General features: G+C 45.8%; 1 gene segment (V, D, J or C); it reads right to left on the bottom strand.

Moving 5' to 3' along the window:
* Positions 1-1,013: 1,013 nt before the first annotated feature.
* The window catches only part of LOC147102753 (Ig kappa chain V region 12F2-like), a 36,619-nt gene continuing 21,139 nt past the window's right edge, over positions 1,014-16,493 (bottom strand). The window contains 2 exon segments of the V gene segment in view: positions 1,014-3,561; positions 4,718-4,860. Coding sequence covers positions 3,460-3,561; positions 4,718-4,860 — 245 coding nt within the window.

The following is a 16,493-nucleotide window of genomic DNA, read 5'->3' as shown; positions in this document are numbered from 1 at the left end:
CTGCTTTCGGAGTCGTTATCACTCTTTTGTTCGTCTGAACTATTCTCCGTCATCTTATGTACCTCCTTGTACTTTTCTTTGGTAGGCTTCTTATTGCTGGTTTCGTTTGTGAAACTTGAATCTTTCTGCAATCAGCAGCGGTGTGGGGTTTAAATGTTCCTGTAGTATCGTTACTATGTCTTCAAAACTCTTTTCCATTGGCTTCGTTGGGGTTACTAGATTTCATAATAAACCATACGTCTTTGCACCCATTAAATTTAACAATACCGACGCTTTCTTGTCATCTGACACCTCATCTGCCTTGCAGTATACCTCTATTTGTTCGACATATGTAGTCCAATCTTCGACTTCATTGTCAAATGCGGTGGTACTGCCACTCTTCGGCATTTTGGGTGTGGTTTAAAATGGCGTCTCCCAATGGCTTAAAATGGCGTCTCCCGCGCTTTCCTTCCTCCCCCGTTGCTGCCAATGCCACTCCCGGCGGTTCTCGTGGAATGGCGGCGCCCTGTAGGTTTCGCACGCTTCTCCTGCGCTGCTGCCAACGCCGCTCTCGGCGGTCCTCGTGGCAATGGCGGCGCCTCGCGGGTTTCTGCGTGTCTCTCTCTCCCTCTCTTCGACGCTGTTCGGCCCCTGAACACCGGCAGCGCCCTGTGCGCTCTGCCCTCTCTCTTCCCCGTCGACGCTGCTCGGCCCTTTGCTGTGCCGCTCGGTCGGGCTCTAGCCCGCCGCTGTCCGGAAAGGGTCTGCGCACTACCTGTTGCCAGCCCGTTTCGCTGGACCACCTCGACTGGAAAGCCAAGCCTGGCTCTCGACAGCCTCCCCCACAATTCTCGAGTCTCTGCTGGATGACTGGGCGGTTGCCCGTGGTCGACGCCCGAGTCTCTGACCGTGACCTCCAATCCACTGATCTCCAGGAACGAATCCCCGGGAGGTGATGCAGAGTTGCAGGTTGGTTCGAACTTGCCTTGTCGCCAATGTTGTGTCTGTGTATAATAAGACACAGACTGCAGGAGAACGGTACAACAGGTGTTTACTCAACATGGCTCATAGTGGAACTGATCTGTACAGATTACTACTCAGTGCTATATACAGGTGTGGTTACTGCCAGTACTGCAGTATACATGAGCTGTAAAAGATAGTTACCCCCTTAAAGGTATATACATTACAGTTTCCATCAAGGTATTCATGACATTGTTTCATAATTCAGTTTTACTCTGCATCCGTTTTTAAGAACAAAAGATCTTGCTAACAGGCTTGTAAAACAAGCCAAACTGTAAGAAGGCACTCGTGGACTCAGTTTGTATGCCTTGCCACAGAGTTTTGTTTTAATATCATGCTGCAGCTGAGATTTAGCTTTGTTTGTTAAATTGAGAAACCTGGTAAAGGTCCAAGGAGACTTGTGCAAGGAACCAGCAAGGTTGAAAAGATCCTGAGAAGCAGGATAAGGAGATACCGGGCTTAGGTTTTAAGAAAACCATTAGATTGTAGAAGGAAGGAAAGACGAAGGGAGTTAAGAAATTCCACGATTTTGATATTGTGGGAAAAAATGAGAGCAGAGGTTACTATGAATCTTGTTTCAATATGAGGGAGGGTGAAGGGAATTCAGCCAGGAGGAAGGGCGTAGGGGCAGCAAATCTGGAGATTAAGGAGAATTAAAGGAAAAGTTCAAAGGAGCAATAACAGCAGTAATAAGAGGGAGAGAAATTGAAGATGAGAATTATCAGAATCATAAAATCATAATTGCGATAAACCTTCTACAGTTTCTATGTTTAAAATTATTTTCATGGTTTAAAGTTGTACAACCATTTTCATTTTTAAATGAGAACTTTTCAGTAAGTCGCATGACTTTATTTTATTAGAGTTTCCATTAATTCTGGCAAAGTCCTGGCACCCTTGAATTTAAACTCACACAATTGATTTATGTGAACAAGAAATAATCTGATAATTACAATGCAGATTTTCACATTCATTTCAGAAAACATGGCTCACTCTGGAAAGATTTAACCTAACAACTGAAAAGGTTTTGGCGAACCTGCCAATAGAACCTGGACCAACGTCTAGTTACCAGAAACATGAACGTTAATTTGGAGGGGGCGTTGCAGTTTAGAATGAATGGTGAAATAACCACAAACTACAGAATAGCCACAAACATATAACTAACTAAATGGCAGATGTAATCTGGACACGTTTTTGTTGCAAACATCACCAAAAAAGGTGTAGCAAGAACCAGATAAAATGAACAATTCCACTGTGTGGATGTGACACACAAATACCAAAAGCTGCCAAGTGTGATCAATGTGTGCTGAAATAGCTGGTCTCAGCACGGACAGTAAGGCTGACCCTACAGTTGGCCTCGGGCAAGGAAGGAAGAAAAACGTATCTGTAAATCCTGCTCCCAATGCAATGCAGCGAGCCCCTGCTGGATCGTGTGCAGGTATGGCTGTCAGATCAGGACAAGATGGTTCTCAGCTGCACTGCCTCCACACAGGAAGATTTCCTCCGCGCGCCGTGTGCCCTGGGCAATGATTTTGCTACACAAAATAAATCTTCCCAACCCTACACAGTCAAACAGCCTGCTGACACTGTCTAGGGTCGCACGTGAAGGCTCAGTGAGATGAAGTATGACAAGAGTTGCTGGAGCCCATGAAACACTATCCTTATATAGGTGACCACCATCAGGATAGAAAGATGGGGAACCTGGAGTTTTTTGTTTCAAGTTGTTAGCTCTGGCACAGAATGGCTCATGAAAGTCTCAGTATAAACCCTTTAGATATTTGTGCTATAAACTGAGTTAGGCTTCTCTGCACACTAACAAAGAAGCTAATATCTGGGAACAGAACAAGCTGTCCAGCATCACAGATAAGTATTTCCGGTATTTAAATCACTGGTAGAGTGGTGTAGCACATTTGCGTATAGATATATACATCCACTGTTCTTCATGAGGTTGATTAAAGATCCTTATGCTATTAAAGGGAGGCACTGATTGAAGATCAGATGCTCCTCACAGACGTACTACAAGTGTGGCATTGATAGATGCCTGGCAGCAGGGGCATGTGGGCTTTCTCTTTTGCCTGTGGAACAGCACATGGACACTTAAAGGCAGTGAGGGCAGGGAAGAGCAGAGAGAAAGGGAGTTTTTTTTAATGAGCTAAAAGAGCTGTACAAATTAATTTCCCCCCCCACACAATGGTGTACTGTTCAATCATAATATACATGTAACACATATACAAGTAACAGCTTCTACAATGCTGGCACTGTACGAATTCTATAAATATAAAACAAATGATGTTTTATATTCAACAAACTCTTACATAGCCAAGAGAATTATGAAGGCACTATAAATTTGTAAAAAATTAAGAATTTTACAATTCCATGGATACATTTCACCTTTCATAGCAAAAGTGAATCGAAAGCACAAGGCCGTGACATCCAGTCAAATTAACACAATTCATCTGAGAACTATCGTGCCATGCTTTGTGTTCGAACCAGGTTCATATCTTCATAAACGGAGTTCGGGGCTCGCCGTCGCTGTGGCTGGTCACGTTGGCAGAGTTTCTTCACCTAAAAATTAAGATATTTAAAAAAAAATCACATTCCTCTGAATTATTACTTAGATTTTCAAACAGAGATCCCTGGACCCTAGCGATTCACAAGGAAGCCTGGTGGATCCTGGAAATGTCTGATCATTTGGCATCCGCTTTCTATATTTTACCGTGCCTGTTAGCATATTATTTTTGTTTCTCTAATAAAAGACATTCTCTGCACTGTCTTCCATCGGGCGCCTCCCACAACTTTTCTGAAGTTAGAACAGGGAGTCCCCAGAAATATGTCAATATTTGGAGGGCGTCCCCCCAGACAGAAAGGTTTGAGAATCACTGAATTACACAGCTATATGGAAAATTACTGACACGGGTGGGCTGCAGAGGGCAGGGCGAGCATTGTTGTGAGGGGGTGGGGGGCCCAGTCCCAGTTCCCAGTACCCCACCCCGCACCCCCCCTCCCCCACCCCCGCAAGGACTAGCAAGCTTCCGAGGGGAGGGGAGGTTGCTGCAGATGTGCTCCCAAAGTGCCAAATGTTCAGTCGTCATGGGATGTTCCCGGAGCCTGCAGAGTTCCGCTACATCAGCAGTGGAGTTCAGCAGTAGGTGTGATCCCAGAGTTGAGCAGTTCATATGATCATGGAGGAACTGCCAGGATTGCACTCCCAAAGATTGTCGGGGCCCTAATACATTTAATTAGACAAACCTTGTCTTACGTGTTAAGGTTCTTGTCTAAGACTGGTAAAACCAAATTTATTTTATATTAACCTCATATTTCAGAGGAATCGTTATCAGAAGTCTTGAAAAGGAAGGCAGCTGCTTTGATTTTGTTTTAAATTACGAATCTCATCCCTTTTCCATGGAGGAGGGAGGTGAGGGGAGTATGATAGATGGGGCAACCCATAATCTTTTTAATGCATGTGTCTCAGGTTCTTTGAGTGTATCCCAGGCAAGGAAAAAGCAGACAGCGTATGATTTACAGGTATCCATTTTCAAATGGACAGTAAAGGACATACAATTTGTTCTTCAGAGCAACATTTTTTTAAACCAGTTTAACAATCTGGTAAATTCTTCACTAGAACTATTTGTATTTTATTTCATTTGTTTCACTTTGTATTATTTAATATCTATAAAGTATATTTTAATCAATATTTGTTATAAAGAAATTAGGAACTTACGCGCCAAAGTAACAGAACCAGTACACAAAGCATGGCAAATATTGCAGCAACAATCACACCAATCACAATTGGATCCGTATATGAAATTTGTTTGCATTTTTCTGCTTCCACACAGTTGTCTGGACAGTGCTCCATGTTGGGATCTGGGAGGGTACAAAATATATTATTGTTTTGACAAAAGAAGTGCACATTTCATATCTTTATATTGTCATTAAATGATTTTCTTTTCATTTTCTACAATGTTCTTGAAACCATTACAGAAGATAAGAATGAAGTACAGAAGACAGAATATATTGTGTTACTGATTATAACACAAATATATGCCACATCATTTTCTGCATTAAAGGTTCTGTGTACACTTATGAGCTCATGAACTAAGAGGCCTTCAAACAAGATATGCTGTCAATGGCTCAAATGGTGATTTTTCACAGACCAAAGCCATGAAGGCTGGATATTTAATGCACATTTATAGAATTTGCACAGTGAAATTTGCAAACATGTTTTGTTTAATAACCAAATCAGTATTTTGTGATTATTTTTAAAGGAAGATAAGCCTGCATTTAAAGAAGGGTGTAAGGGAGAAAGCAGACTGATAAAACTTTACAAGCGAAGATCATGTAGATCGGTTTAGAAGGCTGAATCCAACAAGGCTCGGACAAGTTCCATCCAAGGATACTTATGGAGATGGCTGAGTTGATTCCCAATCCTTTCATTGATACTTTTCAAAGTTCATTGGAGTTGGGCAATGTCCCAATGCATCAGAAAGTAGAAAATGTGACCTTATTCTTTAGAAAAAGGGGCAAGGGATAAAACCTGAAAATTACAGATCTTTGGACCTTGCCCTTGTTGTGGGGAAAGTGTTTGAGATGTTGATGAGGAATAGCATAAGGGGTCATCTGGAAGGACAGTCTTATCAAAGAGAGTCAGCAGGGGTTTAAAAGGGGCAGATCATGACTGACCAGTTTTCTGGAATTGGTTGAGGAGGTTTTATCTAATGGATAAGGGTTGAGGCAGTAAATGTTAATCTAGCTGGATGTCTGGAAATCACTTGACATTATTGTACAGAAGCGACTGATTCACAAGATATGTGCCCATGGGATAAATAGCATCATATTAGGGTGAATTTATCCTTCGTTTAGAAGTAAACAACAAAGGGTGGGGAGGTGACAAAGAGTAAACCGGTCATCAGTAGAGTCCCACAGGTGTTGGTGTTGGGATTGCTGTGTTTATAATTGTTAGAAATGGTTTAGAGGAATATTTTAAGTTTGCAGATGACACAAAATTCAGGGCTAGTGTCAATGATGCTTGCCAATGTGCAATAATTCAAAGAAGTCTGAGCAAGTTAGATCAATGGTTAGCAAGGTGCCAGATGGGGTTCAACATGAATAAACGTAAAGCTGTGAGATGAGGTAGAAAAAACAAGGGGGGAGAAATTTGTGTGATTTGCGCCACCCGTTAGTGCTACGAGATGGCGTTAAAATGCCATTGAGAGGTTTAACGTCACCTGATGCAGGTTCCAACACGGCACACCATATTGGTGTTGCCAGTAGTGCTGCCACTGAACATGATCACCAGGGACCTCGCCATCATGAAGATCATGACGTCAGTGAGAGTGCAATGCTCACTTGATGCCCGATCTCCCAAATTCATTGCAGCTAATGAATTTACTGGTTGGAGAAGACAATGACAGGTTGAGGTGGCATGCAACAGCAGGAAGCCGGTGCCAGTGATGCTTTTTAAAGAGATCATCAGCAATCACTCAGACCTGACAGGTTTTTGAAGTTTGAGTGGTTGAATGTTACTTCCTGCTACTGGAACAGTTTTCTTTATTCATTTCAAGGTTCTTTGGTATCAGTGAGTGTTGTAGCAAGTACAAAACCCCATAATTATTTCTGAAAAGCTCCAACCTACAACACTTGCTAAAGGTCATGGGGGCTGTACTGGCAATGGTCCTCGCCCTCCAGGATCTACGGCGGAGGGAGCGAAGGCAGCAAGACAGTCGGCCTTCTGGACGGGCTTTCCATGAATGGCTCATCAGACTCCGATTTGCATGAATGAAACCCCAGCTCCCCGTAGCTCACCACATCCCCATCTTACAATCCCTGTCTCACGCCATATCACTGCGTCCTCCTGTGTGCAAAGGTGAAATGAGAGAGACCACACAATATTCCAAACACAATTAATAACCATGGGCTAGAAATTGGGTACCGTTGCACCTCCCGTTAGTGCCTCCGGGGGCGCTAACGGGGTGTTAATGGGTTTGTGACCGTGCGCAGCGATATCAACGACTCCCACTAAATTCGGCTGGAGTTTTGGGGCAGTAGTAAGATGTAGCGCCCAGATCTCCTGCGCCCGGAGATCGTGACGTCATTGCCTTGTGCAGCGCCCCGGATGAAAAATTCCCTCTTGCCACCTGCTTGTGTGTCTGCCGTTAACAATGGGTAGAGGCGATGGTTTTCAGTCAGATGTCCCCTGGAGGAGCGCTATTTAAAGGTGTCTACATCCGGTTTAGTTTTCGTTGGCCAACAATGCTGCGTTGTTAGTTTCACATCGGCAAAGAGGCCTTTTGACCGATTTGAGCGTTTTGAATTTTAACGAGTATTCTGGCACATAATGATTCTTCAGTTTCATTGAGGGAAGATTTAAAAGTGCAATATTTGGATCCTATCATGGGGGCTATACTGGCACTGGACCTCGCCCTCCAGCATCAACATCGGAGGCAACTGAGGCACAGAGAAAGAGTGCAAAGTGTGGCCAGAGGTAGGAGGGCCAACAGAGCTCTCAACAGGAGGCCTTACCCACCCAGGGTATTCCGGCAGCAGGTCTCCTACATGAATTTCACTGAGGACCAGTGTGTTAGAAGGCTCCGCTTCAGCAAGGACGTGATCACAGATCTCTGCCACCTCCTGCAGCCAGACCTCGAGCCTGAGATCAGGACCACCATGGCTCTCTCAGTGGCAGTCAAGGTCACCATCGCCCTCAATTTCTACACCAGCGGATCATTCCGGTGTGTGATAAGTGACATCTGCAACATCTCCCAGTTTGCCAACCATTGCTCCATCCACCAGGTCACAGATGCTCTGTACAGAAGGAGAAGGGACTACATTTCCTTCCCCATGACCAGAGAGAAGCAGCGCGAGCGTGCATGTGGCTTTGCCAGGAGAGCGGGCTTCTCCATGGTGCAGGGCGCCATTGACTGCACCCACGCCGCTTTGCGGGCACCTCATAACAATCCTGAAGTATTCCGAAACCGCAAAGGCTACCACTCACTTAATGTGCAGTTGATGTGCGACCACACACGACGAATCCTGACCATCAATGCCCGCCATCCTGGCAGCAGCCACGATGCCTTCATCCTGCGCCAGACCAGTGTGCCAGATCTGTTCCAGCTACCACATGAAGCTTGCGGCTGGCTGCTGGGAGGCAAGGGCTCTTCAACTGGCTCATGACTCCCCTCCGCAACCCCAACACTCCTGACCAGTACTCATATAATGAGAGCCATGCTGTCACAAGAAACATCATTGAGTAGACCATCGGAGTGCTCAAACAACTGTTCCGCTGCTTTGACCGCTCGGGAGTAGCCCTCCAGTACTCGGCTGAGCGGGTGTCACTTTTTGTCATCGTCTGCTGCATGCTGCACAACTTGGCCATCATGAGGGCGCCACCAGGCATAGCCACACCACCTCAGGAGGAGGAGGAGGAGGAGGAGGAGCAGGAGGAACAGGAGGATGAACAGCAGCAAGATGGAGGAGGCAGCCACTCAATCGGCGTTCTGCAAGGTCGGTCCGTGACTGCTTCATCAGACGTCATTTTCAGTGACTTTGAGTCCTTTTTCCAGTTGCTGAGCACGTCGCCATCATTCTATCACTTTGCAATTCCATGCCACACCCCAGAACTGAAATGAGACACCGCACCAAATGTACAACATTCCAGTAATAAATTTATCAAAAACCATTAATCACATATAGACAAGAACAATATTGGCCCAGAAATTCGGGTCGGGGGCTTCCCGTAGGTGCAAGCCCCCGATCTGCACTTACCTTGCGCGCTGGCCGTTGAGCTGTGGGCCCCCGTGGAATTCCGATCCAGGACCTGCTTCAGCTGCCGGCGCGCACTGCTTGCGTATCCCAGGGGCGCACTTAGTTCGATGCGTCCCCTGGGATCACGTGGGCCATGGGGAGCCAATCGGAGCAGGGAATGCTCCATTCATAAGTCTGACAGGAAGACCTGTCAAAACTTAGAAATACTACGGGCCCCATAACATCACTAAATCTTGAAATACATTTTTTTTTATAATCACATTTTTTAAATAAACTATAAATTACATGAAATAACTATTTAAAAAAAATTACTATTGAAAAAAATTATTTTATTTTCTAATGGGGCGAAAAATAAACTTACCTTTCTTTAAAGTATTTAAAAATAATAAACCTGTGGAAATTTTTTTTTAATTTTAATTAATTCACCACTTACCTTGTAAAAAGCAGGCCTTACGCCTGCTTTTTACATTTCTAACTTCTGGAGGCTTACCCTTCCGGGAAAACCTGCAAAAAAAACGTAAGTTCAATGCGCACACGCTGCCTCTCCCGCGCACGCGTTCGACCTCTGAACCCCTTCGTTCAGGGGAACAGAAGTGCCGGTTTCCCACGCATGCGCAGTGCATGTATGAAACTGGCTCTTCCATTGGGTCTACGGGTGAGTACCCCGTGCGTACTCACCCGTGGAGACCCAAATTTCTGGGCCTTTGACTAATCACCCATGTGCAAACCCTGGCCTCTCCTCTTTATAGTGCCCTTTCCTAATCTAGTGCTCTTATGTAGTGTCTCCCCAGTGGCTGTAGCAGGGCTGGTGGAAAGCTGATGAGTGTCGGTGCCACAGACTACAGATGGCCAGGACGCCCTCGACCAGCTCTGTCCCTGGGAGTAGGAACAGCCATAGCCATCAGGGGATTCAGTTGCTTGCAGTTTGCCTCAAATCCAGCATTGTTGAAAATGAGCATCTGCACAATGATGCAACCTCCCCTTTAAGAGCTGGAAGGAACCAGTGTGAAGGATCATTGCTGAATGCATTGCACCTGAAATTCATTAGCGCTCTGCTAGTAGCGCCCCGTAGCACCCCACTGAGGTCATTAGCGCTTGATTTAGATCCCCACTTCCTTCACGGGGCGCTAACACCCAATTTAATAGAAATTCAGAATCCTTAGCGCCTGGCGCTACATTTTCAAAATTTCAAAAGTTAGTGTCCCAAACGGGGCGATAACCAATTTCACCCCATTTATCTATAAACATATCACACACATCACATGAATTCTAATAACTAATGACCCTTGTGCCTGCCATAGTTGAATAGCTGTCATTGTGTGCAAGGTGTGAGATGTGGATGTAAGTGTTGGTAGGTGGAGATTGTTGGTGGGTGAGTGCTGGGGGTGTGGTGCATTGAGCAGTGTGTGAAGCCTGTGGTACAGATGGTGATATGTAGCATTTGTTGAAGCCTTCACTCAGCCTGACCACCCATGTGAGCTTGTTAACCTTCTTCCTGCACTGTGTGGGTCCTGGGGACCACAGTGCTGCCCGAGACATGGTGTATCAACTCCTTCCACACAGTACAACAGGCTTGTGGCGAGAGCCTCCTGCCAGTTGCCGGGTATAGGACTGCCTGCCTTCTCTCCACCGCTAAAACCAATGCCTCCAAATTTTCATCGGAAAACCTCCGGGCTCTCTCCGTGGGGTGGCGATCTGGCATCAGGATTTGTAAATAAGTGCGCCTTCTGCTTGTCCTTCTTCTTATGGTTGTTGAGGCAGCTGCACACCCAACAATGCTGAGAATGAGGTGCTGCAGCATCAATGAACCTCCCCGCTAAGCAGTGAAAAAAGCCTGTGGCAATCATTACTTGCGTTTAGACTGCCCCCAATATTGGTCCATCTTTTTAGTGTAACGCCAATGAGCTTGGGTTTTTAGATGAGAATCATGACTGCAATCATTTTAATAAGGAGTGAGGACAAATTTTACGTGCAGCCTAGAAGATTTTCAACTGATGCTGCTTAACCATTTTTAGTCTAAATACTGCCCATTTCTTGGCAGCAGCGGAGGCAGCAGCAGTGCGGACCTGCAAGGAATGAGGGCCGAGAGGTGGGATAAAAGTGCCAGAGTCCAGGTAGGCCCCACAGCAGCAGCGGAGGCGGCGGCAGTGCGGACCTGCGAGGAACGAGGGCCGAGAGACGGGATAAAAGTGCCAGAGTCCAGGTAGGCATACTAATCTGCAGTCTCCGAGCTCAGAGGGAGGGAGAGAAGTAAAAAGTAATTGAAGTGTGATGTCACCAGAAAGCAGGTAGGTGATTGGTTGGTGAGTATTTCTCTCTTTTTAAACTTTAACTCTGTGGTTTATAGTTACTAAGGTCACTCTGGTGTAATGGGGACTGTTGGTAAACCATTTAACTGTAGTGTAATTGGTGGGATTGGTTGATTTAATTTAATTTCAATTAATTAAAGGGTAAGTCATGGCAGGACAGCCTGGCCACGTGGTATGCTCCTCCTGCGCTATGTGGGAACTCAGGGACACTTCCTGTGTCCCTGACAACTACGTGTGCAGGAAGGGTATCCAGCTGCAGCTACTGACAAATCGCATTGCGGTGCTGGAGCTGCGATTGGATGCATACTGGAGCATTCACGATGCTGAGGACGTCGTGAATAGCACGTTTAGTGAGTTGGACACACCGCAGGTAGAGGTTGGACAGACAGGAAGGGAATGGGTGACCAACAGGCAGAGTACTAGGTGCAGGCAGGTCGTGCAGTGGTCCCCTGTGGACATCACCCTCTCAAACAGATATACCACTTTGAATACTGTTGGGGGGGATGGCTTATCAGAGGAAGGCAGCAGCAGCCAACTTCCTGGAACCAGGGGTGGCTCTGCTGCACAGGACAGGAGGAAAAAGAGGGGTAGAGCTATAGTAATAGGGGATTCTATTATAAGGGGAATAGATAGGCGTTTCTGCGGCCGCAAACGGCACTCCAGGATGGCGTGTTGCCTCCCTGGTGCAAGGGTCAAGGATGTCTCAGAGCAGCTGCAGAACATTTTGGAAGGGGAGGGTGAACAGCCAGTTGTCGTGGTGCATATAGGTATCAACGATATAGGTAAAAACTGGGATGAGGTCCTGAAAACTGAATATAGGGAGTTAGGAGGTAAATTAAAAAATAGGACCTCAAAGGTAGTAATCTCAGGATTGCGACCAGTGCCATGTGCTAGTCAGAGTAGAAATAGAAGGATATTTCAGCTAAATATGTGGCTAGAGGAATGGTGCCAGGGGGAGGGATTCAAGTTCCTGGGACATTGGAACCGGTTCTGGGGGAGGTGGGACCAGTTCAAACCGAATGGTTTGCACCTGGGCAGGGCTGGAACTGATGTCCTAGGGGGTGTGTTTTCTAGTGCTCTGGGGGAGGGTTTAAACTAAGATGGCAGGGGGTTGGGAACCTGAGCAGGGGGACAGAGGAAAGGGAAACAAGGATAAAAGCAAAAGAAAGGAAGGAGAAAAACAAAAGTGGCAGTCAGAGAAATCAACGGTTTAAATCAAACATGGCCACAGTAAATAATAATTCTAATAGGTCTAAGAGTGTTAAAAAAATAAGCCTGAAGGCTTTGTGTTTTAATGCGAGGAGCATTCGTAATAAGGTGGATGAATTGGCTGTGCAAATAGAGGTAAACGAATATGATTTGGTTGGGATTATGGAAACGTGGCTCAAGGATGGCCAAGGCTGGGAAATCAACATCCAGGGGTATTCGATAGTCAGGAAAGATAGGCAGAAAGGAAAGGGAGGTGGGGTAGCTTTACTGGTTAAAGAAGGGATTAACACAATTGTAAGGAAGGATATTAGCTCTGATGATGTGGAATCTGTTGTGTCTGTGTGTTGATAGAGACACTGAAGACAGGAGTTGGTTTCATAGGTGTTTACTAAACAAAGTCTGGAGGGGAACTAACTGATACAACACAATATACAGGCTTATATAGCCCAAGTGGCCATTACCGGCATTACAGCACACCTGGGGCACTTAAAGGCACATACACTACAATTCCTCCCCTTTTAGCCAACCAGTACATAATATTTTAAGTAATCATTAATTACATGTTACAAGAAAAATAATCTACACATTGCTGCAGTTAATTAATTATAAGTCAGTCTCTCTGGAGGCTTCCTGACTCGATCCGGATAACGCCTCGGTGGTGTAGTAGTTTCTGGTGGTGTAGTAGGTTCTTTTGGCAAGGCTGAATCGGCTTGAATGCCAGTGTCGGGTTCATCGGGTTCCAGTATCACCGGATCAGAGGTAGATATGGGTATCTCTACTTCATCGTTAGGTGTATAGAGTTGTGGTGTAGGTTGTCCCTTTTTGGATGACTCTATGATTTGGTCAGCATGGCGCCTTATTATGCTTTCTCCGATGTCCACGGTATACATCAGCGGTCCTAGTCGTGTGCAGATAGTTCCAGGCTGCCATTTCTCGGTACGGTAGTCCCGGGCCAAAACTTGTTGACCTATCTGGAAGGTTCTAGTTGGCCTTTCATTCATGCCTTGAAATTGCCGGTTCTCCACGCCCCTTCTGATGTTGGGCTTGATCAAATCCAGCCGGCATCTTAGGCTTCTATTGAAGAACATCATGGCGGGAGTTTGGTTTGTAACCATATGTGTTGCATTCCTGTATGCGAACAAGAAGTTATCCACCTTGTGCTGAAGTTTTATGTCTTCATTACCCATGGCCTTTATGGCCTTCTTGAAGGTCCGGACAAACCTTTCAGCCAATCCATTGGTGGCGGGATGGTATGGGGCGGACGTGTAGTGCTTAACCCCATTGTTTTTTAAGAACTTCCTGAATTCTTCGGACACAAATTGCGGTCCATTATCAGAACAGATCTGTTCCAGCAGCCCATTCCTGGCAAATATGGTCCTTAATACTGTGATAGTTTTTTCCGTGGTGGTGGAGGACATCTTTATTACCTCCGGCCACTTGGAGTGTGCATCAACCGCGATTAAGAACATTAAGTCCATAAATGGACCAGCAAAGTCGATGTGTACCCTTTGCCAGGGAGATGAGGGCCACTCCCATGGATGTAGAGGGGCTTGGGGTGGAGCGTTTTGGACCTTCTGGCATCCTAGGCAGCTCTTGGTCATTTCTTCAATGTCTCCATCGATACCTGGCCACCATACAAATGCCCTGGCTAGGTTCTTCATTTTCACTCCACCCAGATGCCCCTCGTGAAGCTCCTTTAGAACTTTATCCTGGAGTTTGGGTGGAATCACCACTCTGGATCCACACATCAAGGTTCCTCGGCACACTGACAGCTGTTCTCTTCTTTGCGAGTGTAACCCCTTCACGGTTCTCTAGATATATGTGAGATGTGGTCTCTGTTGTAGACAGTATTCTATAGTCCAGTAAGGAGATCACTACTACAATGGCTTAATTCTAATTATCTTACTTTATAGTTTTAACATCAGACAGTATAAGAAGATTACAGGTCAATGAACTAAATTAGACATTTGCATGCATTAGAATGAATCTGGACATAATAAACATACATTCTCCATTTACATGGATTCAAAGGAGAATCTGTCCGTGTCCAAATTCGGGTGCACTCTTTCGTTGGCGCGCTTAAGTTGGAGCTCATGGTATGTATAATGTCTGCAAGACTTACGACTCCGAACCCCTTCGTTGAATTCTCTTCACGATCACTGAATCCCACTTTGAGTTCTGGATGCAGAGCACACAGCAGCAGCTGGAGTTGGTGACTCTCTCTCTCTCTCTGCAGCTTTTCCAAGTAGATCCCCATCAGCACGAGGCAAGCAGCTCTCCCCAGACCTCTGCCTTGCAGATCTGGGTTCAGACGACGATCCCCCGGTACTGGTGACTTGCAGCCAGCCAGTTCAGGATGCAGTGCTACTAATACGAAGGGTGGCGGCCGATTTTGGAAGCCCGGGACGGGATGCGGCAGCCATTTGCCTCCTGAGCCCTCTTTTCAGAGCTCCTGCCCTCTTCTCTTCCAGTCGCTCCTCTTTTTCCCGCTCGAAAAACCCCGACTCCACCCCTTCCTCCTGGGGTTTCTGCCTGGAGACTGCGCAGCCTCACTGTCTGCAACAGTTGATACTGGTGCAGAATTATGGAAAGTATGCTCTTAGTCACATTGTGTCCTTAAAAGTTCTTGCCGTACCTTCACATGGGCAACTTTAACCCAGGGATTTATAACAATGATAATACAGTGTCTAAGTTAAAGATTGATAACCATACTTAGCGTACATAACATTTCCAGTGGGTATTACACGAGAATGCTGGCAACAGTGGTTTGCCATGTGCTGGCCATCCCTTCACTGTTAAATCGTAGACTCGTGAGAGAGTCGGGTCATTTCTAGTTTCCCTTTCAATGGCAGAATTTGTTACTGGTAGACATTCGACTATGGTAGAGTGGAACATCTCCACTGGGTCTACTATAGGTGCCTCTTCTACCGTTGGCAACGGTAGGCGTGATAACCCGTCAGCATTCCCATGCTGTTTTGATCCTTTGTATTCTATGTTGTATTGGTGTGCCCCTAGAAAAAGGGACCACCTCTGTAGCCTTTGCGCTGTCATAATGGGAACACCCTTTTTAGGGTTGAATATGGAAATGAGGGGTTGATGGTCAGTCAACAAGGTAAATTTTTGTCCGTGTAGGTAATGGTTGAATTTCTTCACTCACCATACCAGGCTGAGTGCTTCCCTGTCGATCTGGGCATAGTTACGGTCAGCTGAGTTCAATGAGCGTGACGCAAAAGCTATCGGCCGTTCTGAGCCATCAGGGAATTTATGTGATAATACTGCTCCTACGCCATAAGGGGGTGCATCGCACGCCAGTCTGATTGGCAGTGATGGGTTGTAATGAGCCAAAACTTCTTTAGACGTGATTAAGTCTTTGCATTTATGGAAGGCACGTTTACAGTCTTCGCTCCATTTCCAAATTACTCCTGTTTGTAGCAGTTCATTAAGAGGGTGTAGAAGAGTTGATAAGTTCGGGAAAAATTCATGATAGTAATTTATTAATCCCAGGAACTACCTTAATTGTGAAACATTTTCAGGTGCTGGGGCTTTTATGACCGCTTCAATTTTTTCAGGTGACTTATGCAACCCTTCCTTATTAATTACTAGCTGGGGGGAGCCCGGCTTTGCCAGGGCTGTTTTGGGCCGGGCGGTTTAAATCGAGTGCCAGGCTTTGGGGCCTCTCTGTGTCCCTCTGTGAATCTGGTGCCGGGCAACATTTTAAATCGAGTCCCAGGCTTTTGGGCCCTGTCTGTGTCCCTTTGTGAATCTGCTGCCGGGCAACATTTCTACCTTTTAATACCTTGAAAGATGAAAGTGAAAGTACTTATAAAACGTTTTTGGTAAATCTTATGTTATTTTTAAAAGAGATACTAACTTTTTCAAAGCTGGATGATCAAAGTAGTTTGAGCTGGAAGCTGAAGTAATGGCAGTGAAACAATGGCTGCCAGGTCCCTGAGATGAAAACGATTAGTCCCGCCCACACACACACACCGATTGGCCAACCATCAGGGGACCGTACTGTAGGATTGGTCAATCGTGACAGCACAGGATTGGTGGAACCTTGATGTCAGTCAATCAATGCTAAGTAGCAGATAATGAGTTTAATTTTGAAGGTTTTTTGCATAAGGCGCGAACAATTTTCGTCCGACCGAAAAGTAAATACGCTTATGAGCGTCCCGGAAGCGTAAGCTTTCTTCGGAGGTAACGCGCGCATAGGTACGC

This window comes from Somniosus microcephalus, chromosome 21 (assembly GCF_052327205.1).
Source record: "Somniosus microcephalus isolate GS21.2 chromosome 21, FLI_Smic_1.0, whole genome shotgun sequence".
Classification (NCBI taxonomy): Eukaryota; Metazoa; Chordata; class Chondrichthyes; order Squaliformes; family Somniosidae; genus Somniosus; species Somniosus microcephalus.
Note: the sequence above shows the minus strand (reverse complement) of the source record. Positions and strands in the feature narration are given on the sequence as shown.